At 39.3% G+C, this 16,387-nt stretch overlaps 1 protein-coding gene across 2 annotated transcripts in view; it reads left to right on the top strand.

Annotated features, from left to right (window-relative positions):
- Window positions 1-16,387, top strand: part of DSCAM (DS cell adhesion molecule) — a 390,627-nt gene that overhangs the window by 328,047 nt on the left and 46,193 nt on the right. For both annotated transcript variants that reach the window (XM_075172878.1, XM_075172887.1), the window contains exons 22-25: window positions 2,426-2,524; window positions 3,093-3,281; window positions 5,633-5,923; window positions 11,749-11,925. In XM_075172878.1, the coding sequence (XP_075028979.1) occupies window positions 2,426-2,524; window positions 3,093-3,281; window positions 5,633-5,923; window positions 11,749-11,925 (756 nt within the window). The remainder of the gene's footprint in view (window positions 1-2,425; window positions 2,525-3,092; window positions 3,282-5,632; window positions 5,924-11,748; window positions 11,926-16,387) is intronic.

The following is a 16,387-nucleotide window of genomic DNA, read 5'->3' as shown; positions in this document are numbered from 1 at the left end:
CGGAAAGAAATTGTCTCAACCGCAATGCAAGTCTCTCTGCATAAACCAGTCTGCTAAGCCTTGAAAGAAACGCCATAGTGTATATTAACTTACCTACAATCCAACAGAGCCTAAAGATGCTCTTCTGCAATGTCTGAAGTATGACCACAACAGGAATTAGGGAGAGAAAACACTACTAAATGGAAACCTCATATTTATATTTCACTAAGTACTTTTGTAATGGCATATCCTTGCTGTTATTGAACTGCAGTAACTAAAAGCAAATCAATATTACTTCCCCAGGGGACAGAGAAAGACTGGTATTTAATATGCAGGACCACCATTTTTTGTAGGTAGGGTGAAGCTGTGATGAAAGGTTTTACGACAAATCTTTCACAGTGTAGTGCCTGCAGTCTCTCTCCATGGATTCAGCCAAGTCAGTCAGAATAATGGAACAAATTCATCTCACGTTGGGAATTTTCCTCTAGAATATAAACTGTCTTTTTTGTTTTCTTCAGCACTGTTTAACCCTGTGAGGGCACTAAAATCAACTTCTCTTTGAACTAGTCTGTAGTTGTAAACCAGCAGCCTCCACTTCACATCAGCACTCACTATTTTGTGATGTGATGACTTGAACGTGCTCTGCAGTGGGAAGCTTTTCCTGGAGTTTGACTCTGCAGGTAGAGCTATCCCTTACACATAGGCCAAGCAGGCAATGTCCTCTGGCAGCAGACTGCTGGACACGACAGAGCGTTTGTGACCTCTGGCCTGCCTCCTTTGCGGGCTGGTGTCTGTCGAGCAGTAATTACGGCAGGGCAATGGCAGCTCCTGACAGCAGCGGTCACTGACACCACCACCCCCTTCCCACTCTTGCAGTGGCAGTGACTGCCCTGGCGTCTCTCCTCCCTGGCTTCCCATCCCTGCTCTGCCGCCGCTTCTTGGATCCTTTCCCACGATGGACGCTGTCCATGCCTCACGCCTTGTTCTTCAGGCAGCAAACTCAATTTGTCTACGTTTCTGAGGAGCTTGGAAACCTCTAGTAACACTTGTTCAGAAACAATCTGTAAGACAAGCCAGACATGGTGCTGCTGTGCATGACCAGAGCAGTGCAAAGGATTTGAAACAGGAACTTCCCTTTCTCCCTCTTTCAATTTCTGAACCTAGAATTGGAGATGTAAAGCACTTGGGTGAAGTGTTAGTAAATATTTACCTTTCAGGGCTCTAATTTAACTAGCTCTTTGGAGTTTCACCTGCTATTCATCTCTGTTTTAGCAAACACTATCTTCCATGGCCTTACTGGTTTTGTGCCATGGTTCTGGTTACCCCACTTGTACAAAAAGACTAGCTACATGATTCAGGCAGAATTCAAATATGAGCCCTCTAGACTATAACTAGGATATGACCATATTGGCTCAGCAGACACCTTTTATACGACAGACTCATGATAGATTTGTCAAGGTGAAGAGAAAGCTGGCTACTTTGCCATTTTCTGCCCCTGAGCATTAAGCTCTGGAAACTCAGCCATTATATATTGGTGCAATTTGGGGTCCCTTAGGCTGAGCCTAACCTGTCCTGGTTCCCAGTCCCATTTCCAGTCTCAATTTCCTGTCCCAATTCCCAATCCCACTTCTCCCTAGCCTGGGCGACTTGTTAGGATATAGCTGGCTCCTTCTGCCCTTTCATGCTGGATTTTCCTCCAAAGGAAACTAGACACTGGGCAGAGGATGGGAGATGAGACCTTTGTCTTACCCTTGCGCTCTGTCAGGAGCTGGTCCTCAGAACCGTGCGGTTCTTATGTCCCACAGTTTAGACACAGCCATGATGTTTATGGGGAGCAGCAGAACTGAAGTGTTTCCAGGTTTGTTCAGCCTTTGCTGATAGAGTTGTGTCTTCTCTATACCAATAGCCTCAATGAATAGACAGTGACCTGGAAGAGGTATGGATCTGCCTCTGATCACAGATCTACCTATGCTACCTAGTTAGCGCTCACAGTTACCCTTGCAGAAACTCGTTATGCACTTTTTATCTTACTTTTGCCAAAATAGCCTGCAAACACATGTATGAGTGGGTTATCATTTGCAAGTGGACATCTGTTTCCCGCCACTAAAAATGCAGCTTCTCCCTAAAACAGATATAAAAAATAATGAAAAACAATGGTTGGGTAGCTCATATGTCATTTAGATCTGACAGGACAGATATTCAAAATTCCGAGAAAAGCAAGGGTTAAGAACTGAAAGACAAAATTGTGTAGAAATTTAAATATAAAAAATGAGAGCTTGTCTGCTTTTGTCTTAACCAAGGGTGTCAGCTAAACAGACACTTTGACAGAAATCATTTGCATTTTTTGCAACTCAAAACAGTTATTTGATAAATGATTGTTAGAAGGGATTAAGATCACATCTAATCATTTGAATCTATTTTCTATTTTTAACTATTTCCCATCTAGTTCCACCAGACCAGCCAAGACTCACTGTATCCAAAACTACATCTTCCTCTATCACTCTTTCCTGGATACCTGGAGACAATGGTGGCAGTTCTATCCGAGGTAATACAATTCAGGTTAATTGCAACTTCTCACTAAATTATCATATGTTGATAGGATTAGTATATAATTATGAATGGCTAAAAAAAAAGAAAAACAAAGCAATCTGTATTGCTCTCAGCACTTAATGTGCACTATCATCGTGATAACAGCTTTCAGTAAATTGCAGTTTCTCTTTGTGGTGGTCTAATCACAGATTCAATCACTTTCTCCCAGTGTACCCTCAGCTGTTATGACAGTGACTCTCTCTGATTTTCTAGACATGTAATCTGTAAGCATTCATTTTTGAGGGTCCAGGTTCATCATCTGGTCTTTGTTGCTGATTGAACGGTATTTAGAAATGTCTATCCCTTTCTTTTCCCTTTGAAGCGATCACAAAAATGGTATTTAAGCTGTTGTAAGGGTAGGTAATATGTATTGCCTGGTATCTTTTAGTCAGGGGAGAGCTGCATGTCTTCCTGTGCATGGGATTATTCTAGTTTTATTAGGTGTTTAAAATGACTTGTCATATTACCTGCAGAATTTGTGGTTTGTGTCTGGCTTATCGTTGCCATCTGTGCTTTCCCTGCAGGTTATATTTTGCAGTACTCGGAAGATAACAGTGAGCAGTGGGGTAGTTTTCCTATTAGCCCTAGTGAGAGGTCCTACCGTTTAGAAACACTGAAATGTGGCACTTGGTACAAGTTTACTCTAACTGCTCAGAACGGAGTGGGGCCAGGACGCATCAGTGAGATCATTGAGGCCAAAACGCTTGGAAAAGGTACGTTGATTTCCATCCCTTTGCTCACCTAAAGCTGTTGCATTCTGCTGTAGATCTTGCTTTGATGAGAAGACAGACTTGGATATTTTAATATTATTGGCTTTGGAAACATTTCCAATTGTGTCCATGCTGCAACAGGAGAGGCTGTCGCTGCGGGACTTGAAGCACGTACCGGCTGGTATTCCTTCCTTATTTCTCTAATATTTTTTTTCTAAGATGGATTGGTAGATATTTGGGAAGGGGGTGTCTCCACTATCATAGGCTATCGCAATTCCAACTACTGCTATTGCCATAAGGAAATTGCTTCGTCTCCTGTTGTAAAAATTCAAGGTTTTATTTGTCTGGATGTTGAAGGAAGATGGGGAGTATATTTATGTGTAGAGGAAATGGAGCCAATGTCTCATTTCTGCTCTAAGCTGGTATCGCCAGAGCCATGCAAGTAGCACCCTTGGAACAGAATAAGAGTCAAAACCAAAGGAAAAGTTTACATAAAGCTCTGCAAGGCAAAACAGCCAAAATTTGTGAAATTCTTAGCTAACTCAGCAATGGATCCCATGGTCACACTCACATTGTGTGATAGTTCCACATTGCAAGTATGTGTCAGGATTATGAGTAAATTTTGCAACAGACCCTCTTAAAGAGGCACTTTAAAAAGTCTTACACCTAAGTCAACAGAGTGGAGTAGCTGTGCATAATGCTCTAAAGATCACCTCATCTTCCATCTCTTCACCGGTTGTAAGAAATACTCTGATTTGGGAGTAGTTTCATAATAAAGATAGTTTACTGTGATACGTACATCTGCCCTTCTTTATGCTATTCATCACACCTGTGCTGTTGCAGATCTCCCAAGCATCACAGCAAGGTGGACATTTCATTTGACACTCAGTGACATAGGGAAGACCTGGTATGCAGTAGATGTGATCGATATGAAGCTCAGAGGAGACTGCAGATCAGCTGCGTACATGCTGAGATTATCAGTAGTCAGGGAAAATTATTTGCCGCTTAAAGAAAGGGACATTTAGAGAAGTAGAAGTTGAGTGTTCTAGTTTTCTTTGCATGAAATGTAAGGTTTACACATGCTTCAGATAACATCCAAAGGGTTCATGAGAAAGCAGATCTCCCCACCTTTTGAGTTTCTCTGGGACTTGATATACATGCCTGGAAACCACCTGTGTTACATTTACAGACCGAACCAGGTGCTGTGTGATTTAGAATGCTGAGATCATTCTCATTCATGTGAGAGCTCCAGAAGCATCTCTGTCCAAAGCTACTAACAGAGCTAGTTGAAATAGTTTATAAAACAAAGCAGGAATCACCAGTTTCTTTTAGATTCCTGTAGAATTTAGAAAAGAGAGTACATTTTGGTACATCTTGGCAAGGCACAAGAATGGCTAAAAGACCCTCATTGGGTAAGTTATCCTTTATTATATAGAATAAAAAAGCACATTATAGATAATTTTCATCACATTAGGTGTAACTCCCAATAGTAAAAATATTTTGTTTCTGCTAAGCAAATAGCAATAATACTTTTAAGCACTCTACAGAAATATTTAATATGATAACATTTGTTGATGGCCTGTCTTGTCTACCTACTGTCATTACTTCAATTCTAAGGTGTCATTTTTACTCCTGTATTACACAGAACTGTCAAAAAACTGTCAAAAAAACTTTAGTGTATATATCAACAGAAACCAGCATTTGATCTCAAAGGACAAGTAAATAGAAATGTCATCCCCTTTCTGAATGGAAACATCTTAATACAGAAATACAAGTTTCAAAGTATATATTATTTTCAAATATATCATATCAATGCCAACATATTAATATTTTTTAAAATTCTATTTTTACTTGCAAGTTCTTCAAAATTCTAATTTTCCGCAAATCAAAGCCTCCATACTCTCAAACAAAATTGTGTTCAATTCCCCTTCAAAAGAAGACTAGAGCACCAGTGGACAATCTTCAAGTGTATTTGTCTTCTATGGTATTTCTACATGGTGTTCTGAACCCTTTCTTTTCTGCACAGCAGTGAGCAGGGGCATTTACTGATACGAAGTGTCTGCACTAGATTTACAAGTTGACTCATGCCAGTCCATGCAAACCAGCAAGTCAGGTCTGTGCAGAGATGTATGGATATTTTTTTCACATATGGATTTGAAAATCTAGGTTTGTGAGTCTGGCACAAAGTGTGAAAAGAACGTTTAAGAAGAGGGGGGAAAAGGTCGAATATATAGACATTGAGTTTAAGATAAAGTTAGGATTGTCCTAGAAATTATTCTCTTGATTTTATATTTTTGAGAGTCCTATATCTGTAATACTTAAGCACTTCACTTAAAACATATCATTGCTTCTAGAGCCACAGTTTTCGAAGGAACAAGAGCTCTTTGCTAGTATCAACACCACGAGAGTGAGGCTGAACCTGATAGGCTGGAACGACGGTGGCTGCCCCATCACCTCTTTCACCCTGGAGTACCGGCCATTTGGGACAACAGTCTGGACAACTGCTCAGCGGACATCTCTGTCAAAGTCCTACATACTGTATGACCTCCAGGAGGCAACCTGGTACGAACTGCAAATGAGAGTATGCAACAGCGCTGGCTGTGCAGAGAAACAAGCCAAATTTGCAACACTCAATTATGACGGCAGTAAGTATATCTTTTTATTTACATGTCTGAGATACGGTTTTTACTCTAGTTTCTTATGTGATTTTTTTGCTTGTCTTTCTTTCTTTTTTTCCCCCATAAAACCCTTTTTGAATCTGCTAGCCATGCTGACAGAGGGGTAACAGTCTCAAAGATGTAAAGTGCTTACTGACTTCATGACAATAGTCTGCCAGGCAGAAAAGAGGAATTGTTTATTTGTCCTCACTGAGGAAAAGCTCCAGCACCAAAGTCAATCAACCATGAGACATGTAACCATAGGACACCAGGTGTCATTTGTTCCAGTGGTCACAGAAGCACTTGGTAGTATTTCATGCATCTCTTCCATGCAATTTTTGTCTTCCATACCGTTGGTTCCTGCAGCCATTCACAGCAGTGACTGGCCTCATTGCTATTCCATGCAATGTCCTTGTGACACAGCTCAAAACCCATTATGTGACACAACAGAGCAGCTTACTAGCTTGTCTTCCGGGAAAGCCTCGGGACAACATCCTCCAAGGGCAAAGCAATGGCAATGCTATTATCCCTATTTACACACAGGGAAAAGTGAAACTAATGGCCGTGACAGATGGCTCTGTCATGCCCAGCAGCAGGGCACAGGGGATGAAGGAATTGTTGCATCCTGCCCTTCTGCCCGGCATTACTGCCCACCCTGCAAAAGCCAGAACATGAGGGCAAGAGCAAACACGCCAATTTGTCAGACGCTCCAGCTTGTATCCCGGCATATTTATTGAAAGGATGGTGGCACATGTGTGCTTCTGCTGACTCTATAGTGGGAAGTGGCTGTATTTCTGGCAAAAAGGCAATACAGATGGCTACAGATGGCAATCTCTTGAATTGCTCTAGTGTGAATTGCCAGAGCTTTTCTGGAGACATCCAGTGTAATATGTTGCTGTGTTGCCAGGGATATTGTGCTGTATTGTGCAATCACTTGGCAACATCTGCACTGTTAGATTAAACAACATGACTAGTGGATAAGTTCGAACAAGAACTGATAATTGTCCAGCGACAGCACCAAATTGTTAATCGTTCATAACTCTGTGTTGGTAACACATCTCCCTGACACAGTTTTGTCCCACACAAACCAGCACTCTCCAGGATAATACCTATGTTCGGCACAGGGAAGAGCAAGCAACAGGGACCATTCCCAGTCAAAAGTATGGGATATGAATCAGGCAGAGTTTAAACCTCTGCATCTTACACATCCTCTAACACTATCCCAGTCTTTGCGCTAGATATTCATCAGTTGCAGATAATTAATGACACATGCCCTCATGGCTTACCCTTTTGCAAATAGCACATCCCCTCATGTTTTTCTGTGAAAATGTCATTTTGGTAAGCTGCCTCACAGTCCTCACATTATTTCAGACACTCTAAAAAATTAAGAGAAAGATTTTGTCTCAGCACTTTGGAAACCAAGATCCAAGTAGTTGTTATACAAATGCTGCCAGGTCTTGCCAGGTAGACTTAGGACCTGTTTTACTGAGCAATATAGATGTTATCAATAATAACCGTATCAAGTATTATGAGTTAATTTCTTGCCACTTTACTTAGCCTATCCTCTTTTCTTTCCAGTATCTTTCTACAGGCAGCATCCAACTTTCAGTGATCTTTTTTTTTTACATCCATAATTACTATTACATATATATGACTGGGGCAAAGATACCTTAAAATGAGATTATATGAAAATGCAGGTCCAGAGCCTTAAACTCCCACCGATAGCAGTGAAATCAAATGTGCTTACAATGAACTGATTTGAAATGTTGTCAGGCTCTGCGTTTTGGTTAGGTGATGATACTTACCTTGGTTTCACATACTGTGACCTGCACGCCATTTGATTTTGGGTGTTGCTGTATGACAACTTTAAAAGTGAGAAAATGAAACAATAAAAATATTTGTAGCATTAAATTTCCTGGGCCACTGCTTCTGGTCAGCTAGAAAATTTCTCAATTATGGCATTGATGGTGGTGTTTGTCAAGCATGCTTTGCCAGAACTATATGGTGCCTTAGAGAGGCAGCATGATGTCAAATACTGACTGCAAGGTTAAGAGAGGAAAACATAGTTGGAAAAGCAAATTTCAGTTTTCAAGTTTTCTGAATTTGTTATATTTGATGCAGAACTAAAATGATAAGTTGATTATTGCTATTATTATCATCATTAATCAAAATGTAGATAGTCTATTCCCACATAAGGGATTTCATAGAAGAACTATTTCAGTGCTTCTAAAGCAAAATTTGTCCCGACAGTGTCCCAGCTCCCTATTAATTTGTTCCTCGGTAAGCTGCATAGGCTTAAGGCACTGCTTAAGGCACTTCAGAGTTGGAAAATAGTGTCTGATTAGAAATCAACATTTTCTATCAACACTTCATGTAGAAATTTTTGCTTTCATAGAGAGTGAATTTCTCATTTACAGAAAGCATGCCAGTGGAAATTTTTGGCCAGCTCTGCTTTTGAGTGCTAACCCTGCCTCTACCATTGATTCGCCTTGTGATGTGAGATTAGTGCCTTCCAGCTTCTAGAGGTCACAGCTCCCTTAGGATAAAACAGATACAAGGATAGTACTTTGAAGATTAGATAATATGTGTATGAAAGTTGTAGGATACCAAATGCTAAGAGCAAGCTTAGGAGGTTTAGCAGTCTTAAGATAAACCCTTTGTAAACTTTGTAGAAATCCTTGAGTTACACTGTCTTTCTGTCATTTTGTTTGGACTGCAATAGCTGATTGTTATCTGTGATAGAGCTCCTGAGAAATATCATGGCTAAGTATCCTTTACCTGAAACCTCTTCGTGGTGAATTAGATCAAAAGGTTAATGACAGATCTACGTGCAACTTTTTGCTTTCTATTCACAGATATTACCGCTAACTATTTTCAGCTTACAGATTTTATGACCTTTCTGCCCCTTGTTTTTCAGAACATTGGCACTCAATACTTAAGGAGATATTTTTAGCACCATGCAGCTGTAATGTGTAGTGCTGCAAAGGAGCTTCCTGAATCAGAGATCAACTATTCAGTAGCCCTGACATTAAATCAGAGCAGCTTGGTAGCTGCTCTAAACTATGCTAATTGATTCTAGCCCACCAGGGCACTTCCTACCATGAAGAACAGTTAGGACACAAGAAAAAGCTTGGTAGTCCTGAAGTCACAAGGTGCAATGGGAGATGCTGGAAGGGCTTCAACAGAGGGGAAAATGGGGTCAGAGACATTCAAATTACAACTTCTATGAAGCACCAGTAAAGCAGGCTAACAAAGGATGATGGTGAATTGACCTGGGGAAAAAAAAAAGCTCCCAATTTGTCTGAGAAAAGCTTTGACTATTCCACTTCTAGCCAACACCTAGAATGACAACAAATGTTGAAATGGTGTTTTCTCAAAGAATAGCAGGTTTAGTTTTTGGTAATTTCTAATACAATTGTTGAATATTCACAAATGGATAACGTGAAGAATATATAAACTTGCAGTACGGTTTTTTTTTAATTAAGCTTGTACTGCCTGTATATAGCGTTATGAGGTTTACACTTTACTTGGAAGAGCTATGGAAAATGATAATCACTTACTTAAACACTTAAGGTTTAACTGAAATTTAGGCCACTCTTAATCTGTTTTGCATCAAAGTATTAAGGAGAGCACGACATAATTTTAGGTAATATTGAAGCCAATGGTCCTTAGCCAATAGTCTCTGTGACTTTAATTCAGAGCAAAATTTGGCCCTTTAGTATTCAGGGGGGGTTAGGAGGATTTAGAGACAGTTATAAGTATTACCTTCAGGAGCCTGAAGTTCTTTCCATTTCTTCATCTAATCATTTTTTTTGCCTTTAGAGTAGTGTAAAAACTGTATCTCAGTTAAGAGAAGATGAAAAAATCCTGCTGTGTGTTTATTCCAAGAAATGGAAAATTAGAAAAAGAAGAAAAATTATGGGGAAGAACTGCAATGGAACAGTAGAAAAATATTCAAAATGCAATTGTAAGAAAATAAATTTTCCGAAGTACCTGGTATAGATTTGGATGGTCGTAGCTTTTCTGTTTATCTCCATCCCTTTAGGGAACTACTCTTCTCATTATATGCAACTCAAATAGCTGTTCTGAAAAAACACGTCTTAGAATTCTACATTTTCACTGTGGTAGCGCTCACGTTGTACTGCATCATATCACAGGGTTTTTTTCTGATATTGTATGGTACATAATGAGATATAACTATATCACACAATCCAGCAATTAAAATGTAAAAAAAGGATGTGCCTGTTTTTCTATCTCACCCTCCTAACCTTTTAGCAAGTAAGTAGCCACTTTTATGTTTCAATAGCTGGTTAAAATTGAATAGTTTCCATCAAAAGTCATCACAGTTCACAATACTTGCATGTTTCTACCCGTTTCAAACAAATCTGCATTTTATAGCCTCATTTGTGGTTGCATTCAGCACTTTAATAGTAATCAGGAAATAAGTGAGAAGCCTTCCATGAATAAACAGCCTTCCAAAGAAAGTACTGCATTCTTCTCACGTCCTTTAGAAGTAAAGGAAAAAAGTATTGAAAATTTCAAGTACTATATATCACTAGGAAGCCAGGTATATTCAAAATGCAAATATGTCCCAAAATGAAAAAGTGAGCTGCCTGCTGATGCCAGTAGTTTGTAGATTCATTTCCCTCATTTCACTCTCAAAATTTGATTGTTTCTATCCAGTGTTACTCTCCTGTTTTACTGATGAGTACAATGTCAGACACTGTTTAGCAAATCAGCATCAGGTTGGCTATCTGAATTTCAGATCAATATCACTGCTGCACCCCTAAGACATGACATAAGAATGTTTCTGTGCAAAGGATTCATCTGATGTATGTATGTCCTGGTTTTGGCTGGGATAGAGTTAAATTTCTTCCTAGTGCTGTGTTTTGGATTTAGTATGAGAAGAATGTTGATAACACTGATGTTTTCAGTTGTTGCTAAGTACCCTGCTAGTCAAGGACAGCTCCCATGCTCTGCCAGGTGCACAAGATGGGAGGGAACATAGCCGGGCCAGCTGGCCCAGCTGGCCAATAGGGTATTCCATACCATGTGATGTCATGCTCAGTATATGAATGGTAGGCGTGTTCCAGGAAGTAGTGATTGCTACTTGGTTATCGATCAGCGCCGGTGGTGAGCAATTGCATTGTGCATCAGTCATTTTGTATACTCTATCATTATTATTATTATTTTCCTTCTTCTGTTCTATTAAACTGTCTTTATCTCAACCCACAAGTTTTTCTTACTCTTACCCTTCCAATTCTCCCCCCGTCCCACTGGAGGGGGGCGGGGGAGAGTGAGCGAGTGGCTGTGTGGTATTTGACTGCCTGCCGGGTTAAACCACGACAATGTAGCACAAAATGAACTTTGTCAAATACGTTCCTTACAAAGAAAAGTCCAGCAGAAAGTATGAATATGTCACAGCAGTGCTATTTTCCCATTGTAAGGAAATACTATTTCCCATACTACCCATAGGTAGTAATTCTGAGATCTCTTATAGCTTTGTAAAGATTTAATATGACTTAAAATTAATTGTAGTATTTGACTGTATAATGGGCATGGTTTTTCATCAATGAATGCACCTCTTCTCGATTTCTGATAATCTATGAGTCCCTGCAGTCAGTACCTTGTTACCAGTGTGACTGGATACGTGTGTGTGGCCATTACACATGCAAAGATAGCATCCACCCTGAACATGACAAATCCTTCTTAATGTTCTGCATGCAGCTGAAGCACATAACATGCCATATTCCCTGAGAACTCAATCTTTTGTCTTCATTAATAGGCATCTAATATCATGACACTGTTTCCAGGTACAATCCCTCCACTCATTAAGTCAGTTGTGCAAAGTGAGGAAGGGCTGGCAACCAACGAAGGGCTAAAGATGCTGGTGACCATTTCCTGTATCTTGGTTGGGGTCTTGCTGCTTTTTGTGATGCTGCTGGTCGTGCGGAGGAGGAGGAGGGAGCAGCGACTGAAGAGGCTGCGAGGTAAGATGAGACCTGTGGCCCTTATTTCTGCATATGCATACTCCCTGAACATGACAGTACAAGTGGGGCTGCATGTGACCAAACTGTTAAATACCCGGTTGGTGTCATTTTCCTGCAATACATAACAGACATGAGGCAACAAAGCATATGTGTTTTCTACAGAAATTCCTTCTTTTTCATTTGGTAGTAAGTTTCTAAAAAAAGACTCTTGTATCCATTGATATTATTTTGCATGGGGAAAGGAAAATAATTCTCATGTGTTGGTATGTGTTTGTTTTCCTTTTTTTGTTGTTGTTTGTTGCCCTTGTGAATGGTCTCAATAACCTAAAATGATATTTTCTTCAAAGGGTAAAATCAGATGTTCTGAAGATGGGGGAATTTTTTTTCCAGCAGATGCAAACCATGATTCCCGAATCATAAAATGAAAGTAGTCACATGTTAGCAGGCCAGAAAACATAGCCAGATATTCTCAGATTTGTTACCACATCTTTTTCCCTATGATGTGTTATAACAAAACTATTACAACAACACTTCATTGTTCACTGACACTTCATTGTCGCTGATCTGAATCCTATTCAAATTCAGGTGTTTGCTATGTAAGTAAGTTTTAGATCTGTGAATTCATTCAACTCTATCAATCTTCCAGTAAATACCCCTGGCTGAGCCACAGCCAGGTTTTTGTCCCTTGCAGTCTGCCACTTCTGCACTTGGCTCTGTAGGTTTTGCATTAGCACACGACAGCAGACCTTACACTGAAGGTATTTAGGAAAAAGCCTTTCAAATCAAACACTGACTAAATAGTAAAGTGATTTGTCATCTGCAAAATAAATCTAATAGTTTCCAAGAGCCAACACATTGTTTAGTTATTTGTATTTTAACCAAAATATGATCATGATCAATATTAAAACCAGGGCCAACCCTGTGTATTCCATCTCACCTTAGCATCTACTCGTCTCTCTTTTGGGTCTCATTTTGTCTTTTGTAACAATACTTTGGATATTTTTGCAAAAAAAAGACAGAGATACAGGGCTCTTAGGTATGGGCAAATTCATAGATCAAAGAGGACAACTAGTCTTATGGTTCATACACAGCTCTGGAAGTCAGGGCATCTGGATGCTTTAGCTTGTATAACAACATTCTCATTTGAAATCTTTTAAGCCATTTACCTCTGTGCATTTTTTTTTCATCAAAAAAATGGTGAAGAAAGTGTTATCTTATCTTCTCAGAAATACTGTGGAATTCCATCCCATAACGAGTAGGGTATTTTGAGCTCCTTGGCTCCAGGAAATGATAGCTGTGCACATCTAGTTTTTCATGCTTAATTTACAAGTATTCATAGATCCTTGAGTTACAGTCCCTTAAGGAAGGCTGATGATGACTGGCCAGTATGGCTTTTGCATAACATAAGACTTTTCTGAATTATTTCCTCTCAGAATATAGGAATTTAGAAAAATATCTGATCTTCACTTAAACATAGGCAGTGACAAAGAATTCATCAGTACTTTTGATAAAAATCGTCAATATTTAACTACCATTTCTGTAAAAGTTGCGTCTCACTTCTTATATGAATTTGTCAAGCTACAGCTCGACATCCCAGCCATCTGGTCTTGTTATACTTCTGTCTGCTATACAGGGACTGAAGTTCTTTTTTGTATCATATTTTTAGTCTCTGATGATGTTCCTTTTACATGGTGGTAACCAAGGAATTTCTTAATGTTTTCATTAGTAAATGAAACAGATGAATCTTCTTTAATTTTTCTCTGTAGTTTTCCCAGCATTTATTAATTTCAAGGCTTTTATCTGGTCCCTTTGCAATCTTCAGATAGCTTTGCTCATCTGTGTATGCTAGAAATTAACATAGTATTCCAGCAACAGAAATATCAGCATCAGATTGAGATCTTCTTTCCCTTTATGGTCTTCTGTCTATATCTGCAAGGATCACCTTTTTGGGTACAGCATTATTCTAAGAATTTGCGTTTAACATCTTGTCCATTGAGATCATCTGACAATTCCCTGATGACAGTGCAACAGAGTAACATTCTCCATTGTATAGCTATGGCTTGTATTCTTGATTTATGACCTTATACTAATACAGATACATTGCTAACTTGTGGCTAGCCTACCTGATGATCCAGATTGTTATGCCTTAGTGACCTGGCATTTTCATTATATTTTAGCCACCTAATTCTTGTATCATTTTCAAACTTTTACCAGACATTATTTCATTTACTCCAGACCACTGATAGAAGTGCGAATGGTGTGATGTCCCATGGTGCATGACGAAAAGGAATGCTAAACAATGATCATCTTCTTAAACCTGTGTCTTGAATATGCAAAATGGCTGCTGTGTTAATTTTTTGCATTATGCTACTTTGTTATTAAAATATTTTGAGGTACCAAAACTTTGCTCTAGAGAAATATAAATATAATATTTTAATGTTATTTAATCATATCTCAGTGAGAGTTTTTTCAATGTCACCAGTTCTCAGTGAATTTTAATCTCATTTTTAAAAAATCAACTTTGTTTGACATGACTGATTGACCACAAGCCTATATTGATTGGCCTCAATTATTCCATCTCCTTTAATTCATTTCATTAAGCTTCATTCCATTTTTTTCATCATTTTGCTCATTGCCAAGACCAGATTGATAGGACTTCAGTAATTCAGATTTTTTTTCTTCATTCTTTTTGAACACTGATCCTGTGTTAGCCATTTTCTGCTCTTCTGGAGGTTACTTCATGATCTAAAAGTCTTATTGACAATCAGGATTGCCATTCCAGAGAACTCCTTAGTAAGTTCTCTAAAAAAAACCTGTGTGCAAAACCTGATCTCGTACCTAAAAAAAAATATTTTCCTCTAGTAGTTGTTCTGTTCAACTTTCATCTGAATTAGTTTTGAAATTGAAATCCTGTCATTATCACTTGTTATGTATCACCTGGTGGGGTTTCTTTGAGGCACAGGACTCATTTTTCCTAAATTAGGATTCCACCACTGACTTTCCTCTAGTCTACATCAGAAATAATAGTTTCCACAGTGGGACCTTCTGAAAGAATTTATACAAGTTACAAACGTAATTCTTGCTTTTGTGGCTCCAGGAGATGTGTTTTCTTTGAACCTGCTTGACAAAGAAGAGTGGGAATTGCAGATTTATTTGCAGTACCTTCTGCATGCAAACATTTGTATCTGTGCTTATAGAAATGGGTTTGTGGTTCCAGTTTCTGTGGGATAAAATGTAGCATAAGAACATCAGTCTCTCCATTCTTAATCTTTTTACTCCTTGTTTTAGCATGTAGTAACAGGTAAACCTTGTCTTCCTCCTGTGTCATGCCCAGTATGATTTATTTCTCCTCTGTAGTTTTCAGCAAAACCCTGATTTTTGCCCAGTTTAGTAGTTCCACAGGTCAGGTCACAAGAAGGTCAATTGACTGCTGGAGTTCATGCAGCCATTCAGTAGGTCAGCATATATTATAACATAGAAACCTGATGACTTGCCACTCTTTCTCCTTACTATTAACCTAGCTCCACTACTACCGTAATAGTTTTCCCTTTGTTTTTAAGTCCAGCTCACCTTAATCCAAGCAGAAAGTATCAGCACGGCATGATAGTTCAGAAGTGGCAGCATGCAATTTAAAACTGTATCATGGCCCCTGATTTCCCAGGGGGCAAGCTAAATGTGTTAAGAATTTTAAAGACGGCTGCCCCAGCAAATGGAAGTGAGGGCTGTTGCTGGGTCGGTGCCTGTCAGTGCAGTCATGCGTCAAACCCATGGTGAGAAGCAGTTTGCTTTTTTCACTAAGGCATGGGGTGACGCTTGGCTGGAGCGGGAGATCGCCCCCTTCACTCTGCCGTTCATGGCCTCCCTGAGCCCTGTTTTCCCCACCTGAAAGCTGGGAGATAGGACACTGGCAGGGTTACTGACTCATTTTATGAAGTATTCTTATTACCGAATGCAATCTGTAGTCTATGCTCATTTGTTTTGAACCTAGCATTTCTCCTGTGTCTGATGTTTTGGACACACTGTTATCATGTTCAGTTGCTTTTAGGCTTCTGGGTTTTGCTTTGGCAGATACATAAGATCCCTTATCTTCTTGGGACATTTGTTTTGGTCCAGTCCTACACTAACCTGTGTGCCCAGTACAGCCATCATTAACTACAGTAACACTGCCGACCATTGTAACAATCTGCTTGAATAATTAGTACATTTAAACCCTGCTGATGAAGTTACTTTTTTTTCTGCAATACTTCCTCATTCAGCTTTTGATATGTAACATGATCTTGCATGATGCCTCATGTTATGCACAACCTCCTTTGCATCTCTTTGACCAAGAATGCCTATATGTTAATGAGCATTTGAATATGTGCCACATACATTTAATGGTGAGAACATAACATTTTTTCCAGATGCAGCATGGAACTCAGCTATATGCTGTGCAGTATCTGAGAACATGTGAGGGAGGTTG

The sequence above is a fragment of the Calonectris borealis genome, chromosome 1, assembly GCF_964195595.1.
Source record: "Calonectris borealis chromosome 1, bCalBor7.hap1.2, whole genome shotgun sequence".
NCBI lineage: Eukaryota > Metazoa > Chordata > Aves > Procellariiformes > Procellariidae > Calonectris > Calonectris borealis.
This window is presented reverse-complemented; position numbering and strand designations above follow the sequence as displayed.